Genomic DNA, 16,102 nt, shown 5'->3' with positions numbered 1-16,102 from the left:
GCGACAGGGGTGGAGGTGCGGTGGTGGTGTGGTGGTGAATAGGGTTCATGGTTTCTAGGATTTTAGAGTAGCTTTGATACCATGTCAATTTTGAGAAGAAAAAATTGAAGGTATGAGTGGTCTCTCATCCTCTTTTATATTACATCATAAACATAATTTTAGGAGTGAGTTAAGGCCTAAATAAAGGGCCCATTACATCAAATAAAGATACTGAATAAGAATAAAATAGGAAATATCCTGACACATTCTAACAGTAACCTGCCGATATAGAGTGCTAGTGGGTTAGACTTGCTACAAATCTAACATATTCCTTATTTCTATGAAGTGACTGCTTGTAATGCTTAATCGACATTCCAATACATGTCAGTCTGCACTTTTACCAGTTGAATGAGATGTACGCATACATTGGAGATGATGGGACTGTATTTATCCAGTGATGATCTGTTTGAATAAGAAAATGCTACTTACAATGGCACGTAGCATATTATTGAACTCAACTGCAATGTCCTGGATTTGTTGCTTGTGGGCCTTAATTTTATCCTAGAAGCAAATGCATAAAAAGATGTCCACTTGGAATGGTCTTTAATATGGGAAGTAAGGTCGTAGTGTTCACTTATTTTTCATATGCAATTTCTCGAGTGCTTCAGCAACAGATGATTGTGATGTAATTAGAATTAGTATGGTTATGTTTTAGGTTGTTTAGTGGGTATTGGCCTATAAATAGGCAGTTAGGGTCTTGGTAATTCAGTTTTATGATATTTTAGATTTTATTTCTGAGCTTAGTTCTCTTTGTGTCTTCAATTGAGATTTTCTCTCTAATGAAATCCATTCTTTAATTTTGGTTTCATCATTTTGGTATCAGAGCTTAGGAAATGGATCTTGTTCTCTCAAATCTGAGTTGATTCATCATTGTTTCCCTAATTTATGTGGCCATTATCCATACTATTATTAAGTGAAAGTCTAAATTAGTTTAGTGAAACATTCTTTTCCTCATGTCACGTGTGGGTTGCTTCATCATTGTTTTCCTCATTCGTGCGGCCATTATCTATACTATTATTAAGTGAAGGCTTAAATTACTTTACTGAAATCTTCTTCTCTTCATGCCACGTCTGAGTTGATTCATCAATGTTTTTTTTTTAATTCGTGCGGCCATTACTATATTATTATTAAGTGAAAGCCTAAATTAGTTTAGTGAAATATTATTCTCTTCATCTCACATGACAACTTTATATATGTTAAAATAAAAAATTATTATACACAAGTACCTTGGTTTCATTAAAAATATATTTATCACTTAAATAACTTGAAGCCGTAGCTTGCTGAGTTGAGATTGACATTTTTCTGAAACCCTAGCTTCGTATTGGACTGTTGATCTTGGTCAACCTAGCCTTCGCATGCTATTGTTTGGAGCCATTGCATCTTGTTTGACTGGATTATGAACAGATCTCATTCTGACACTTCAATCTCGATTTGTTTATGGACTTGAGGGCCACTTTGAGAATAATGGTAAAAAGTTAATTTTTTAATTTTTTTAATAAAAAAATTAATTTTTGGTTAAAAAATTAATTGAGGGCCACTTTTTTTTAATTTTTTTTGGTTAAAAAAAAAAAAAAAAAATTAAAAAGTTGTACCAACCTGATTTGACTTTGAAATTGAGATTTCAGTCGTTTTGCAAGATCTGATTTTGAACAAAGATAGAGAATCGACATCGAAGGACGTGAACGAAGTGTGGAAATCGAAATTGAAATTCTGCAATTTCGAAGTTGAAATCGTCGGAACTTTGTCACATCACTGCTGGAAACCGTACGCTTGGTTTTCACGATTTTAAACCATATCAGAGTCGGTTTCGTCCAAAGGAGTTGAGATTTATTTTCGAATCTGCTGTACGCATCCAAATCTAGTTGCGATTTGCCGATTCCACGTCTGGCTCTTTGCTTCGATCTGGAGCTGGAACCCTAGCTGGATGGCACGACTAGGTCTTGTGCTGTTTCGAACCCTAGGAGCAACACAGATCACAAGTAAACATCGCAACCTTTTGAAGTAATATCGCAAGTGAACATCACACCTCCTGTTGTGTACATCGAAGTGTACTCTTTGAATCTTGATTTGGAAATTTGTCTTCCATCTATTTATCTGACTTCGAGTTGACTCCGTTCTGGTTCTCATTTTTCGATTCTGGACTCTGTTTGATAATCAGGATTGATCTGCGAACTGCTGCGTAGTTGTGATCTGTGTATGTCTCTTGATTTCGTTGCTCCTCTGTTGATTTTCGTTGCTGAAGAACTGGTTTTTTGTATTGCCTCACAATTGGTGACCTCTGTTGTATGCCTGGTTTAAACAAACTTGAACAGGATTTGAATGTTTGGAATTTGTTTGAATCCATTAGTGAGTTTGAGCTCTCTGGTTTGGTTCAAATCCATTAGTGAGTTTGAGCTCTCTGGTTTGGTTCATGTTCTGAGCTAATACAGTGCACTATTGTACATTGTTGAGTCAATTAATGGCTAATAAAGGTACGGATTGGCGAAGGGGCCCTGGTAGAGTTTATGCTATGAATTAGGAGAAGAAATCGGGATGAATCTTCACTTGGAAGGAACAATGTTAAACCAAAACCAAAGGAATGAGTTTGAAGAGTTGAGTCAATAAATTGCTATCTTGATTGGAAGAGTGCAATGGTTGGAACCTCTTTTTGAAGGTAGTTTTTGAAGGTAGTAATGGTTCCAATGGTCATCAATTTGATGATTTGTTCGGTGCTCTGAATAGGCATAAATATAAGCGGGAGAATAACATCAAGGATGATTCGTTTCCTGAGTTCCATGGGAACTATAATGCGGATGCATTTGAGGAATGGTTGAACACAATTGAGAGCCTTTTGGAGTATCATGATGTGCTGGACGGAGGGAAGGTGAAATTGGTCTCTCAACACCTCAAGGATCATGCCTGCAATTGGTGGAAACAACTACAAGTTGTTAGGCAAAGAAAAGGTTTGAAAATGAAGAAGAAGCTTGTGGAGCAATTCTAGTCTTGCCACTTGCAACTTGCAACCTTTGTTGGGTGACAAGCAACAAAGGAAGAGTGCTTCCAAATCTAGGCATCCATACCAAGGCTTCTTTGAATTTTGCCAAACCATTCTATAACCATGTCCAAGACGGTCCTTTGACTAGTGTTGAAAGGTACAATCATTTTGAGGATTGACGTCATCAAGTACTCTTTAGTGAGGAGTTTATAACACCAAGCTATGATGAGGGTGAAGTTTCCATCTTTGGTTAAGAAGATGTGGAAGAAAGTTGTGACCATGAACAAGATTGTGGTCTAAGATCTCTCATCTTTGACAAAGATATTCCCATTTTTTATCAAGATGTGGAATAAGGTTACGATGACAATGTTTTCATATTTTAATGAACCGACAAGCAAAGATTAGTTGTGAAAGAGTTGTCATTTGTGAATATGGAGAGGAACCGAATTGTATAGAAGTTGATGATTGTGATGGGGTTGAGTTTATGATTGTGAAGATGTTCCAAATTTTTATCATTATAATGATGATGACGATATTTTGGAAGATAGGAATGGCATTGGCGATGAAACAAGCTTCATTGAAGAGATAGTTGCAACTTGATCATCCATTGCTTGTCTAGCTTCAAATAAAGATCTGGAGGAGCATCATGTAGTTCGCTATACTTTGACTTTGTTTCCGAAGGTGAATACAAGATGAAAGAGCTGAAAGTTGAACTTCCATGGGGGTTTGGTAATATTTGCTTCCAAGAAGTGCCTCTTATACTACCTTCGACGCAAATTAGCTTAGTTTTGATTTGATACCCGGATCTGCTTTGTTTAGGAAAGCATGGTTCTAGGTGCCTTCTGAGGAGCTATTTTGATGACATCTTGTTTCCAAAAAGGCATGCCATATGGGTGGTCTACTCACACTTGAACGTGGCTTCCGTGGATGTGCATAAACGAAATATGTTAGGGTGAACTATGGAATAAAGAGCCGCAACTACATAGTCTTATTCACCCTTGCAAGTCCATTATGCTTCCATTAGTCATTGTTTTGATTCATTTTGTTGATGTCCTTGTTTTGAGTCATTTTGTTGATGTCCCAACTTGAGGACAAGTTCATTTTCTTTAGAGGGGGAGTCTAATGTAATTAGAATTAGTATGATTATTATGTTTTAGGTTGCTTAGTGGGAATTAGCCTATAAATAGGTAGTTAGGGTCTCGGAAATTCAGTTTCATGATGTTTTCTCTCTAATTTTTATCCATTCTTTAATTTTGGTTTCATCAGGTTGTGTTCAACAATTTATAATTTTACCTTTGTTCTTTGGTATATGTACATATTTATTTACATAGGCAAGTATTTATGTACTTATATATCTGCCTTAAAGCATATCCATTCTATATGCTCTGTTACCAGGTCGGAATTTCTTCTGGAGCAGCAACTGCTGCTGCACTAAAGGTTGGAAAGAGACCTGAGAATGCAGGAAAGCTTATTGCGGTAGGTATATTTGTATGTTGTGCCTTTTCATTGATATCTGACATCGATTGCAATTCATTAGAGCTAAAAAGCCGCATTCCAAAACTTTTAACTCTATGCTTATACCACCTCTATGACTTGGGGTTGTTCAGACAATTTTCGTTTTGTCATTCAACATTGTCTAGGTCATCTCCTTTATTAGAAGTCAGACCGTTGGTCATCTGTCTTTCCTCACCACTCGATCAATGTTTTTGTGGCCTTTTTGTCATTGTTGCATCTTCAACTTGATTTCAAATTACTCATCTTCGACTTTCCTTTCCATGTTAACCCTGTTTAATGTCACCTTTAAATTCTACCTTCGACTTTCCTTTCCATGTTAACCCTGTTTAATGTCACCTTTAAATTCGTAGGGGGGTCATTTATTTCATTCATTATTTTCTTGTCAAGTACATTAAAACTTGTCTCACCATCGTTTCTCTAATGTTGTGATTAATTTCCTCTTCTCATGCTGTGTCTAAACGTCATAGTTTGACAATTTTTCTGGTTCTATAAATTTCCACTGAAAAAAAAAATTCGTTGTTGATGATTGATGAAATTAATGTATGCCCAACTTAATCTACAATTTGAAGTTATACATATTCGCTGGACATGTGATCTTCCACTCGAAATCATTGTATGGTGATTGGATAGTGGTTGACAGCTCTTTATCCTATGATTGAATTCTCTTATGAAAAGGTCATTTTAAGTTGTATTAAGGCCTATATCCTGGAAGCTTTTGTTGTTGAATTTAAGGTTCCTCAACCAAGTGAATATATTATGTTGTGCTCATAGGAACAGTTGGAAAATAAAATGGCAATACATTTATGTTGAATTGAACTTATGAGCTGTTGAATTTAGGGTCCATGACTAGTGTGCATTGTTTACTGATCCTGCCAGTAAGCATGGGTTTATCAACCAGAGAATGGCTTAAAGCTTCTTATTCTTCTTCATCTTTGGTTTAATTTTAAAAAATTATGTAGGTTACTAGGTATAATTTTTCCAAACAGGCATCATTGACCATTGTAATCTGAACTTTTTTTTTTGTTGTTTTGCATTTGGGTTTCGGTATATCCTAGAGGGGAAGTTCCAGATGGGTTTTATGATTGCTTTTCAACTTGTGATCAAAGAATGATAACCTATGGTCAGTCAGTAGTTTCGCCTGAATTTTGGATTGGTTGACTGATGCTTCCAGTCGAGCACTTAGTGCAATTAACTCCTAGGGGTGAAGTTTCTGTTCAAGAACCGTGATGTAGCATTTCAGAGTAAGAATTGTCTAAAACTCATTCCTGTTATCACGGTTCAGCATAAGAATCCTTGTTCTCGTCAAGATAGTACCACTGTTCCAACTAGGGTGGGGAGCTCTCAAAAAACATAAAAAGAAATAAAAGAAAGGTAAAAATAAAAAAGGTAGGAAACCGATATTTATCTTCATCTTTTGGTTTTCCTTTTTAGAATTAAAGGATGAAGATTTTTTTGATAGATTCTTCAATTTGGGTTTGTGAAGATTGAGAATTAAAGATATATGTTATTGGTGATGAACGAGAATTTATTATGCTTATGTTTAATAGTTTAAGTGTTAGTGTAATGTTGATATTAACATAAATATTACATTTAAGCAACACAAATATTTCTTGCAATGTATTTATATATAAAATACATAACGCTCAAAAAATTAAAGGTGAGAGTCTGCTTTTACGCTGTGTTTGGTTGGAGGATTTGAGAAGGGAATTAGAAAGGAAAAGGGAAAAGTTAGGTGAAATGTGAATAAAATATACCTACATTTCACTTAGTTTCATACACCTTTTCTCTTTTCCTTTTCAAATCTCTCCCCAAATCCCCCAACCAAACACAGCATTACTATCTTGAATTTTTTGAGTATTGGCAACTGAAGTGAATTCCTTGAATCAGCAATAACAAACTATACTAAAATATTTGTTGTTGAACAACAGATTTTAAACATCATCTCTGCAAAGTTCTAATTAAGGATTCAACAATTGCAAACATTGTGTGTTTATATTTTCTTCTCATTTCTAAATACCAACACATTTGACATCTTTAAACTGCTTGCAGGTAGTTTTTCCAAGCTTTGGTGAACGATATCTGTCAACTGTTCTTTTCCAGTCAATACGAGAAGAATGCGAGAAAATGCAACCTGAGCCTTGAATGAGAAAGTTTAATGCATGAGAAAATGAATGTTTATTGGATATCAGATCAAACTGGACCTTTTCCTTTTCAAGTGAGCATTGGCATTTGAAATTTTCGAAAAAATTACAAATTTTTTTTAAGGTTTGAGCCTAATAACAAAATAAATATTGATTTTTTAATTTTTGTCAATTTAAACTCTAATGTTTTGATTTATTTCAATCTAAATTATTTACCTATTTTCGTTAAATAAAATTGTCAGAAAAGAAGTGTTTTCAGACATTAAACTCTATGAAAATAGGTATTTTAAACATTTTATTTACACTTACATTGACTTTAATAATTAAAATATATATTTTTCGACTATTTTACTTAATAAACAAATAATTTAAATTGAAAACAAATTGAGATTGAGATATTTATGAAATACTAGGCTGACACCCCATGTATTTCATAAACTCTATGAAAATAGGTGTTTACAAAACCCGCTTTATGTATACAAAATATTTTTGCTAAAAAATAAAAATATTTAAGTCGTAAATAAAAAATAAAAATAAATATTTTTGTGTGATTTATAATTTCGGTAAAAGTGTCTTTACAAAAACCCGCTTTTGATTAATTAAGTTTTTAAACATAACTTAAATCAAAAATATTTTTTCAATATACATTTATTGTGTTATATTTTTATTAGTATTTTAATCAATCTTGAAATCAAAAAAATGTGCTTTGAAAATATATTTTCAAGAAAGGGTATTTTGAAAACCTGCGTTGGGAGTAAAGTACAAATTCACCCCTATTGTGAAAATAAAGTTTTGAGAAGATCCTAGTCAGGAGATGGCCCATCATCATGGGTCTAAGGCAACTGATTAACTTGAAAATTTAGTGAGTTGTATAAGAGCACTCCAATGGTTTGGAGGTGTGTAATAGCCAAGATTTGGTAAGAGTAAGTTTTCCAACGAGTTGGTATTGGAAGGGCTAAATTAGTTGCTGAATTTTCCACCTTAGCTTCTCAATTGTATTCCCACCCTTCCATTCACCTTTCTTGAAGAATATATATATATATATATATATTATAAAAAACACACACACACACACACAAGATATGAAACTCAAATTTCACAACTTGACTAAAATTAATGATCTGCTTGTGATGAATGGTAGGCAGGGAGAGAACCAAGATTTCATTATCGGAGAGACCAAAAGAAAAATAATTTTTTTCATCATATACACAAAATACACATGTATGTATAATATAATATATAAATTATATATACATAAAAAAATTTAAATACCATAGAAGTAATTTCTAATAAGATGAAGTTTTTTTGTTGCAAAATACAAAGAGAATTTAAGATGAAATAAGAATGATATATATATATATATATATATATATATTTCATACTGGAAGACTATTTTATATATAAAATAATGTATATATTTTTAAAGTTCTATGACAAATAATAATTTTTATAGAAATAAGGGGCTATGATTGTCTTCTCCTAGTTCCGTTCATGATGATAGGACCCATTTAGTTTAAGATTGTGATGAAAGTCATAAAGCTACATGCATCTTTATATTTGATTCGATTTTGTGAAAATTCAATTTTGTGAAAGATAAGGAGATTGTTTAGTGGTGATAGACACATAGGCATAGGATGGAGATCGATTGCGGAAAGATGATAGAGAGATCAAGGGACTAGATCTATTATTGTGAGAGGGATAAAGTTGTTTCACCTAGGCCTGTTCAAAAATCCGTTCAAACCGATAATTTGAATCGAATTAGACCGAATAGTTAAAAGATAGATATATATATATATATAATATCAAATTTTATTTTTATTAATTGATTTTTTATAATTTTAATGATATTAGAATAATATAGATATGTAATTTTGAGTAATACATTAATATTATTAGTTTTTATAGTGAGTTAAATCTAATTAGTTTGAGTAATTATTTTACTAATATTAACAATTTATTCTTGTAAATAGAAATTTTTGAAACCGTGAACCAAACTGAAACCGAACCGTTTTTTTAGTTTGGTTTTGGTCCGATTATAAGTTTGGTTTTCAAAATCACAGAACCGTTAAGATCAGTTAGGTTCTTAGATTTTCTTAGAACCAAACTAATCCGGACTATGTACACCCCTTTCACCCATATATGGGGGGAAAAAAAAAAAGTATTGTGAGTGACAGGTGAAGTTTCTTCTTTTTTTTTTTTGAATGCGATGACGGCATCAACGAGTAAGATCAACAATGAGGGGATTAACGAGGGAAAAGGAATCAATGTGATCAACAGAAATAAAAACAAAATGGTTATGCTAATATGACATTTATCCTAATGGAATAACATTGCTCAAATATAGTAATATGTTAAAATTGTAACATGTCAAATAACAGCTTTGACATACCATTTTTGGCAATGAAGAGGGGTGGGCTTGAAAACTCTTTTCCTTGTACATGAAATCTGAAGAATCTATCATGGCCGGAAGCAACAAAAGAAAAAGAAAACTCTTTCCCACACAACACATTTGAAAAAACAAAAAAATAAAAAACATCTTTGTCCTTTTGCACCAAGAGATAGCAAGGAACAGTTGTTCACAACCAGCATACACAATGACACAAATGTGCAAGAGGATAATCCGATTTATTCATCACAAATTCAGGTGTAGCCACTGCTCTAGAAATAATTTATAGCAATAATCGATTTAACTAATATCACATGTAAGCCAAAATTTGCAACCCATGTTCCCTTTTCTGGTTACGAATGAAATGAAATCCAACACCAGAAGGTAGAATTCATCAGTTTGCCTCATTACAAAAAAAATGTCCTACCAATTGGTACCACATTCTGTAGTTTGTCAAACCAAGTAGCATATGGTTCTTTTTTGTCTTTCAGCCTCCATTGTCACTGCAGATCAGGTCATGTCTGTATGAGTTCTATCACTTGATCACAAAAAATAGAAGTGGTAAAAAAATAAAAATAGAAAAAGATGAAAATTCTCATAATACCATGTTTTATTCGCTGATGGAGAGAGAAGCCTTCAATCTTCCAACAATATGTGGCAACGTCTTGATGCTATCTTGGACTGACTGGTCAACACATGACTCCAAACCCTTCAGGGCATCACTTCCGATCTGTTGGGTCTTGGCTGCATCAAATTTGTCTTGGCAGACCATCAGAGACCTATTCAACCTTTCCTGAATCCATCAAAAGAGATGTTCAAACAATTACTACTAGTTTACAAAAGAAAACAACTGCGAGAACACAATACACCATACAAAGTTTCGAAAATGCTTCTATAAAAAACAAAAGTTCAAGACGGGGATCAGGGTTCAACTCAAAATATAGAGTTAGATGCCCTAATAATATTGGTTGTCATCTTCATCATCAGATAGCATGCGTTGACCAGAAAACGTGTATATATGTGTATATTTCAGAAAGTTAAAAAGAATAAAAGTTGTGTGTGGTTGTTCTCTAAGATGCAAGAGCATGTAGGCAACAACAAATCTAAATTTGGTATACTGCTAAGCATAAACTTCTTAGGTGGTTACATTCGTGCACATACTAAAATCATGCTCACGAATGTGTTTGTTAGACTAACTGAATTTATACACATCATATATATATTATCTTTTTAGACAGCTAAACAAAAAGGCTGGGGTAAAACATGTTCACAGTTGATTGGATGCAATTAGGAGTAATGTTTTGTTGACCATGTACAAACACTAAGAGATATTTATCATTTTACTGTTGTGGTGATTTCTTTCTTTTTCTCTTTTTCTTTTCTTTTTTTATTGGAAAAATTATAAATAAATAAAAAAAAGTTTAATTATGTAACCTTTTTTTTTCCCCCAAAAAGTACAAAGACTTAAATAAAGAAATGCCAGAAGGGGGCGCAAAGCAACTACCGCACAACAAAAACTCCTAAACGTCAGCATGATATACAACTCTGGTAAAAACACGCCACTGAAAAAATACCAACCAAAACCCCAAACAAAACCAAAGAATCCTCCACCTTCAGCTGAATAAAAAATACCAGAAAAAAGCCAAAAAAAACTCCATCTACCGTCCAACAATCCTCACAAAGGCCTCCCTGTCTGCTGCAATCCCAAAGAGATCTGGAAAAGCTTCCCTCAAGGGCCTATGCCCACACGATATATCTCGCCAAAACCTCACATACCCCCCCTTACTCACCTTGAAAGAAGTGAGGCTCTTGTATATGCCATCCCAACCCTTCAAGCCACCTTCCAACCCCCCCCCCCCCCCCCCCCCCCATTCTATAGGTCCCTCTAATGGACCCCATAACCCCCCCCCCCCCCCCCCCCCCCCCCCCCCCCTGTCTCTCACACACATACATGCCAATGGAGAGAATTGGTTTTCTGTAACATGATTGTGAGCCAAAGAGTTCCTCCCATGTTCCCAGTTAGAGTTTTAAGATTACAATATCCCCAAGACATGAGATATTCATGTAACATGAATTTTAAACAATGGCAAAAGAGAGAAATCTTTCAAGTTCATATCATGCCTAGGGAAAGGTGGAGATAAGGGCAGACTGATGCATCATCGTCAACAGTTTTTTACTTTCACTTCTTAGTAATCCTTGCTTTTCCATTGGAATGTAAGAAAGAAAGGATCATTTTAAGAACAACATCAACTAACAAAGAATGAACAACATCAACTAACAAAGAATAGGCCTGATTGTCTGATTCCTCCCCCCCCCCCCCCCCCCCCCCCCCCCCTTTTCAAGTTTTAACCTATCTAGAATGCAAAGAGACATGATGGAAGAATGCTTACCACATATATGGTTATCAGTTGGTAAGGATATGGTTATCAGCTGGTAAGGTAATGACATTTGCTGACTATATGCATATAAAGATAAAGAGTTTTATTGTACAGAAATCTCTCGTTTTCCCCCCAAGGAAAAAGAGTTTTATCACAGAGAAGAGAAAAGAATGAGGAAAAAGGACAAGCAATCTTTCAACCAACATACAACAGAGACAAAAAACCAAATAAAGAAAAGATTCTTGGAGGGGCTAAGACAAACCAAACGGGAAGCAGCAAAAGATTAAAAAGGAAATCCAAAAAGATTCAAGAGCACCCATCTCTTAGTCAATTGGCAAATCCCAGAATCCATGGTATATGCTATAAAAATGTGAGTGAAAGAGAGAGAGTCTAAGTTCCCTGTTAACATATTGGCACAAGGATAGGGAACTAAAGTTCATCCAGCTGACCACAAAAGTTGTCTTGTCACCCTCAAACGAAAAGACAAACCCCCAAAAATCGAGGCCTCTCAAAGGCTTTCTCAGAGAGCCTTATTGCATGAAAAGTTCCAGTTGGTTTAGTCTTTTCCATAGAAGTGTTTGTGCTTATTAAACAGTGATCAAATCATTCTTCCTTACCGTGGCATCTACTCTATAGGTCGTCACTGTACATAACTAAACTATCTTATTCTGTTCTATCTCAACTTATCTCCAATTGGTGTTATTCCTAACATTTCACAAATATATTAATTTTTAAGTCAATTATGAGATATAAGAGAGGTGTCAGATAATTAATTTGGATTTATGCTCGGTAGGTCAACAATGGAAGCGATCTATTTTTTGACGAGAGTAATAGAAAAGAATAGAGAAAAGAAAAGAAAAGAGACATTCATATGATTTTTATCGATCTTGAGAACGCATATGATAGAGTGACTTGGGATATAATCTGTTAGATGTTATAGAAGAAAATGGTAACAAAAGGCTATATTGATGTGATTAGGATCATGTATGAAAGTGTGGTGACCACTATTAGATCGCCGGCTAGAGAGACAAGTGAATTTTCAATTATTGTGGAGTTACACCAAGGATCAACCTTAAGTCCTTATCTTTTTGCTTTAGTTATGGATGAGTTGACGAAAAATATTCAGGATGATGTGCCATGATATATGCTTTTTGCAGATGATAACATATTAGAGGATGAAACTAGAGAATGAATTAACACTAAATTGGAGACTTGGCGAGAAGACTTGAATCTAAAGGATTTAGGATAAACAGAAGAACGAAGATAGAAGACATAAAGTGTAATTTTACTAATAGTAACAATGGAAACATGAGAAATGAAGATTAAGAATCAAGAACTACCTAAGAGTGAACTTCTTTATTATTTAGAATCGATTATCACAACGGCTGGGGGGATTGGAGCAGATGTGGTCCATAGAATTAAGGCGGGGAGACTTAAGTAGAGGAGTGCGTTTGGAGTACTGTATAATAAACGATTACCCACTAGATTAAAAAGAAAGTTCTAAAGAACAGCTATTAGACCAGGGATGTTGTATGAGACAAAATGTTGGACAACTAAGAAACAATATGTAGATAAGATGAGTGTTGCTGAGATAAGGATGCTAAGGTGGATGTATGGCAAGGCTAGAAAAGGAAGAGTTAGGAATGAGTATATTCATGAACAGGTAGGAGTAGCGCCAATAGAAGACAAGTTGAGAGAGAATAGATTGAGATGATTTGGTCATATACAACGAAGACCAACAGAGATAGTCGTGAAGAGATGCGATACAATGATGGTAGAGAGAAGTGTTGGGGGAAGGGGTAGACCTAGATTGACGTGGGCTGGTGTAGTAAATATAAATATGAACCTCCTTAATTTGACTAACCAAATGACCTTTGATAGAGTTGAGTGGAGAACAATGATTCATGTAGTCGACCCCATTTGATAAGATTTAAGACTTTATTTGGTTTGATTATTCAAGCTCATCTTGTCATGGATGCCTTTTCATACACATTAGTCATCTTTTTGTTTGCCTTGGGATCACATATATTAAGAGGTCAAATTGATAAAGGCCGAAAAGCTTATTCAAAGTATGATTCACATGATTGTATTATATTTAAAATAATAAAAAATAAATAAATAAAAAAACAGTAAAAGTTGGAACGCTGATGAAAAAACAGTAAAAGTTGGAGATGCTCTAATTGGATGTAAAATACATAAATGATCAATTTGGAGTGTCAGTGTTCATGCACAAAAAACTAGACATAGCAATTATCAGATATAATATCTATATATATATATAAAATAAATGACGAATTACACTAATAGTCTCTATAGTTTAGAACTTCATTTTAGTTCTTAATTTTTTAATTATAACATATTTGACCCTAAATTTTAAATTTTGTTTCAAATAAAAACAATTGAAGATATCATTATTTAATTTTAAGGGTAAAATCGTCAATTTAATAAAATATAAATTAATTTAACAAAAATAAATGTCAAAAAAATATTTTTAAATTTTTAAAATTTATTTTTACCCACTAAAGATAAAATTATGTAAAATTGATAAATCTCTTAGACATTTATTTATTTATTTATTTTATCAAATTAATTTTTGTTATGTGTTTGGATGATGATCAGATAATAGATGATTGTTCTATTTTCATTAAATTAGTTTCTATTTTTCCAAATGTCAAATATGACGATAACTTTGATGTCATTATTAAACTAATCCATTAAATCAAAAAATCCAAAACTAAAAATATTTCATATATTAAATATATCGATTACACATTAAAATCGTAACAATCGCCCATTACATGATTATCATCCAAACACATAATAAAAATTAATCTGGTAAAAAAAAATAAATGTCTAAAAGATTTATTAATTTCACATAATTTTATCTTATCTTTGGTTAGTAGAAATAATTTTTAAAAATTTAAAAACATTTTTTTGGACATTTATTTTTATCAAATTAGTTTATATTGTATTAAATTGACAATTTTACCCTTCAAATTAAGTAATAGTGTTTTTAATTGTCCTTATTTGAAACAAAATTTAAAATTTAAAATCAACTGTGTCACAATTGAAAAGTCGGGACAAAGTGACATTACCCCAAACTATAGACGGTTAATGTAATTCAACCTAAAATAAAATAAAAAAGAAGAAGCAATTTTACTTGAAATTTAGCCATCTCAGTCTCAACCAAATTCTGGGCTTTGAGAACTGGGACACTGCAATTCTCCACGCAATTGTTAATCTCATCTTGCGTTCTCCTTCTGTCAAAACACTCGTACGCGCATCTGAAATACGCTTGCTGCAATCATATATATATCATCATCAAAAGAACCCATTACGTAACAACCATTTATATATATATATATATATATATATATGTATATATGCAGAGAGAGAGAGAGAGAGAGAGAGACCTGAAGAGTGAAATTGACGTGATCTTGGACACCAGAGAGTTGGGTTTCGGCGGCTGTGGTAACTTCGTTTAGTTTTCTCCTAAATCTCTCTGTTGCAATTTGCTCTTCAGCTGCTGCTATGTGATCCATCTCTCTCTCTCTCTCTAACTGTTTTTCTTTCTCTCTCTACCAAAAATGAGTTGGGGGGCTTTTGAAGGCACCTGTGTCGTTGCATGTAAGAGGGTTTAGGGTTCAAGCTACACCTGGCCATTTAAAATAGGGAAATTTCTTGTAAGGGTAATTATAAATAAATGCTAAAATTTATAAAATATTAAGAGGAAAGTATTAACAAATCATATTTTCATGAGTGATATTAAAAACTTCAAATAATTTATTAATTTTTTATCAAACCTTTTATATAGTGGGAGGCCCACATTGTATAGATTTGTGTGGTTTCATATTCATAAAAAAAATTTAATAGATTATTTAAGATTGATTATCTTATTTTCATGGGTTAGTAAACCTCCATTTGGGAAGTGGATTGACTTTTTAGTTTTTTGACTTTTTTTTGCTATTTGAGCCTGGGCTCAAAAGCTTGGTTTGGGAAGAGTTTTTTGATTTTTTTGACTTTTTTTGTGAGAAAAGAGTGTAATGATTATGGGTTAGATGTGATGTTTTATCTGTTGTAGCTCAAATAGCATATTCTGTCTTTTGCGGCTCATATTGTCATCTACATATTTTAATGAATGCGTGAACATGACAATATGACTCTATGTTTTACAAGTATAAGTCATCTACATATTTTAATGAATCCAATAGTTCCATCTGCGTGGACATGACAATATTACTCTATAGGTGAGAAATTTTATTTTACACACTTAATTATTTTAATGCACACATATTTAAGGAAATATTATTTTAATGGCAATTATACTCTAAACTAAAATGATTATGATGGACATCCATTAGCATCCATAATATTATATGAAAATATTATCTGTATACGTTTTTTTAAATAAAAAAAAAATCTCAATATACACTGTACGGGGAGCAAATATTCCGGCACGCCCGTACTCCTTTCTTCCAAACTCCGTTTCTGTCCAATCATCTGCGAGCAAATAACGGTGAGCTACCCGGCAGTGTGTGGCCGGAAAAACCCTCCGACGATCAAGTTAGCACACGCCTTAGGATAGAGAGAGAGAGAGAGAGAGGGGTTAGAGTGTAGGAGTTTTCTTACAAAGTGTTCGTCTGTCGCGTATGGGGGGCGCAGACATGCT

At 33.6% G+C, this 16,102-nt stretch overlaps 2 protein-coding genes and 1 long non-coding RNA gene across 7 annotated transcripts in view; 1 reads left to right on the top strand and 2 right to left on the bottom strand.

Moving 5' to 3' along the window:
* The window catches only part of LOC114282634 (cysteine synthase, chloroplastic/chromoplastic), a 55,489-nt gene extending 48,658 nt beyond the window's left edge, over nt 1–6,831 (top strand). For 3 of the 5 annotated variants that reach the window (XR_014335495.1, XM_082878206.1, XM_082878205.1), the window contains 2 exons: nt 4,409–4,493; nt 6,582–6,831. Coding sequence is in view for 3 of the 5 variants with exons in the window: in XM_082878206.1 (XP_082734332.1) it covers nt 4,409–4,493; nt 6,582–6,670 (174 nt within the window). In the remaining 2 variants the exon portion in view is untranslated. Of the gene's footprint in view, nt 1–4,408; nt 4,494–6,577 lie in introns of all 5 variants that reach the window. The other 2 variants (XM_028225382.2, XM_082878207.1) reach the window with 2 other exon arrangements.
* Nucleotides 1,681–5,869, bottom strand: LOC145795159 (uncharacterized). Its single transcript, XR_014335496.1, has 2 exons — nt 4,865–5,869; nt 1,681–4,811 (listed from the first exon to the last, which is right to left on the bottom strand). It is a non-coding gene; the product is annotated as an uncharacterized LOC145795159 (long non-coding RNA).
* A 2,442-nt stretch (nt 6,832–9,273) lies between the features above and the next one.
* On the bottom strand, nt 9,274–15,118 carry LOC114282633 (uncharacterized). The gene is made up of 4 exons (XM_028225376.2): nt 14,847–15,118; nt 14,594–14,731; nt 9,660–9,848; nt 9,274–9,558 (listed from the first exon to the last, which is right to left on the bottom strand). The coding sequence occupies exons 1-3, from the start codon at nt 14,973–14,975 to the stop codon at nt 9,666–9,668; spliced, it is 450 nt and encodes a 149-aa protein (XP_028081177.2). The 5' UTR covers nt 14,976–15,118; the 3' UTR covers nt 9,274–9,558; nt 9,660–9,665.
* Between the last annotated feature and the right edge of the window lie 984 nt (nt 15,119–16,102).

This window comes from Camellia sinensis, chromosome 7 (genome assembly GCF_055761805.1).
Source record: "Camellia sinensis isolate YWXY chromosome 7, ASM5576180v1, whole genome shotgun sequence".
Taxonomy (NCBI): domain Eukaryota; kingdom Viridiplantae; phylum Streptophyta; class Magnoliopsida; order Ericales; family Theaceae; genus Camellia; species Camellia sinensis.
Note: the sequence above shows the minus strand (reverse complement) of the source record. Positions and strands in the feature narration are given on the sequence as shown.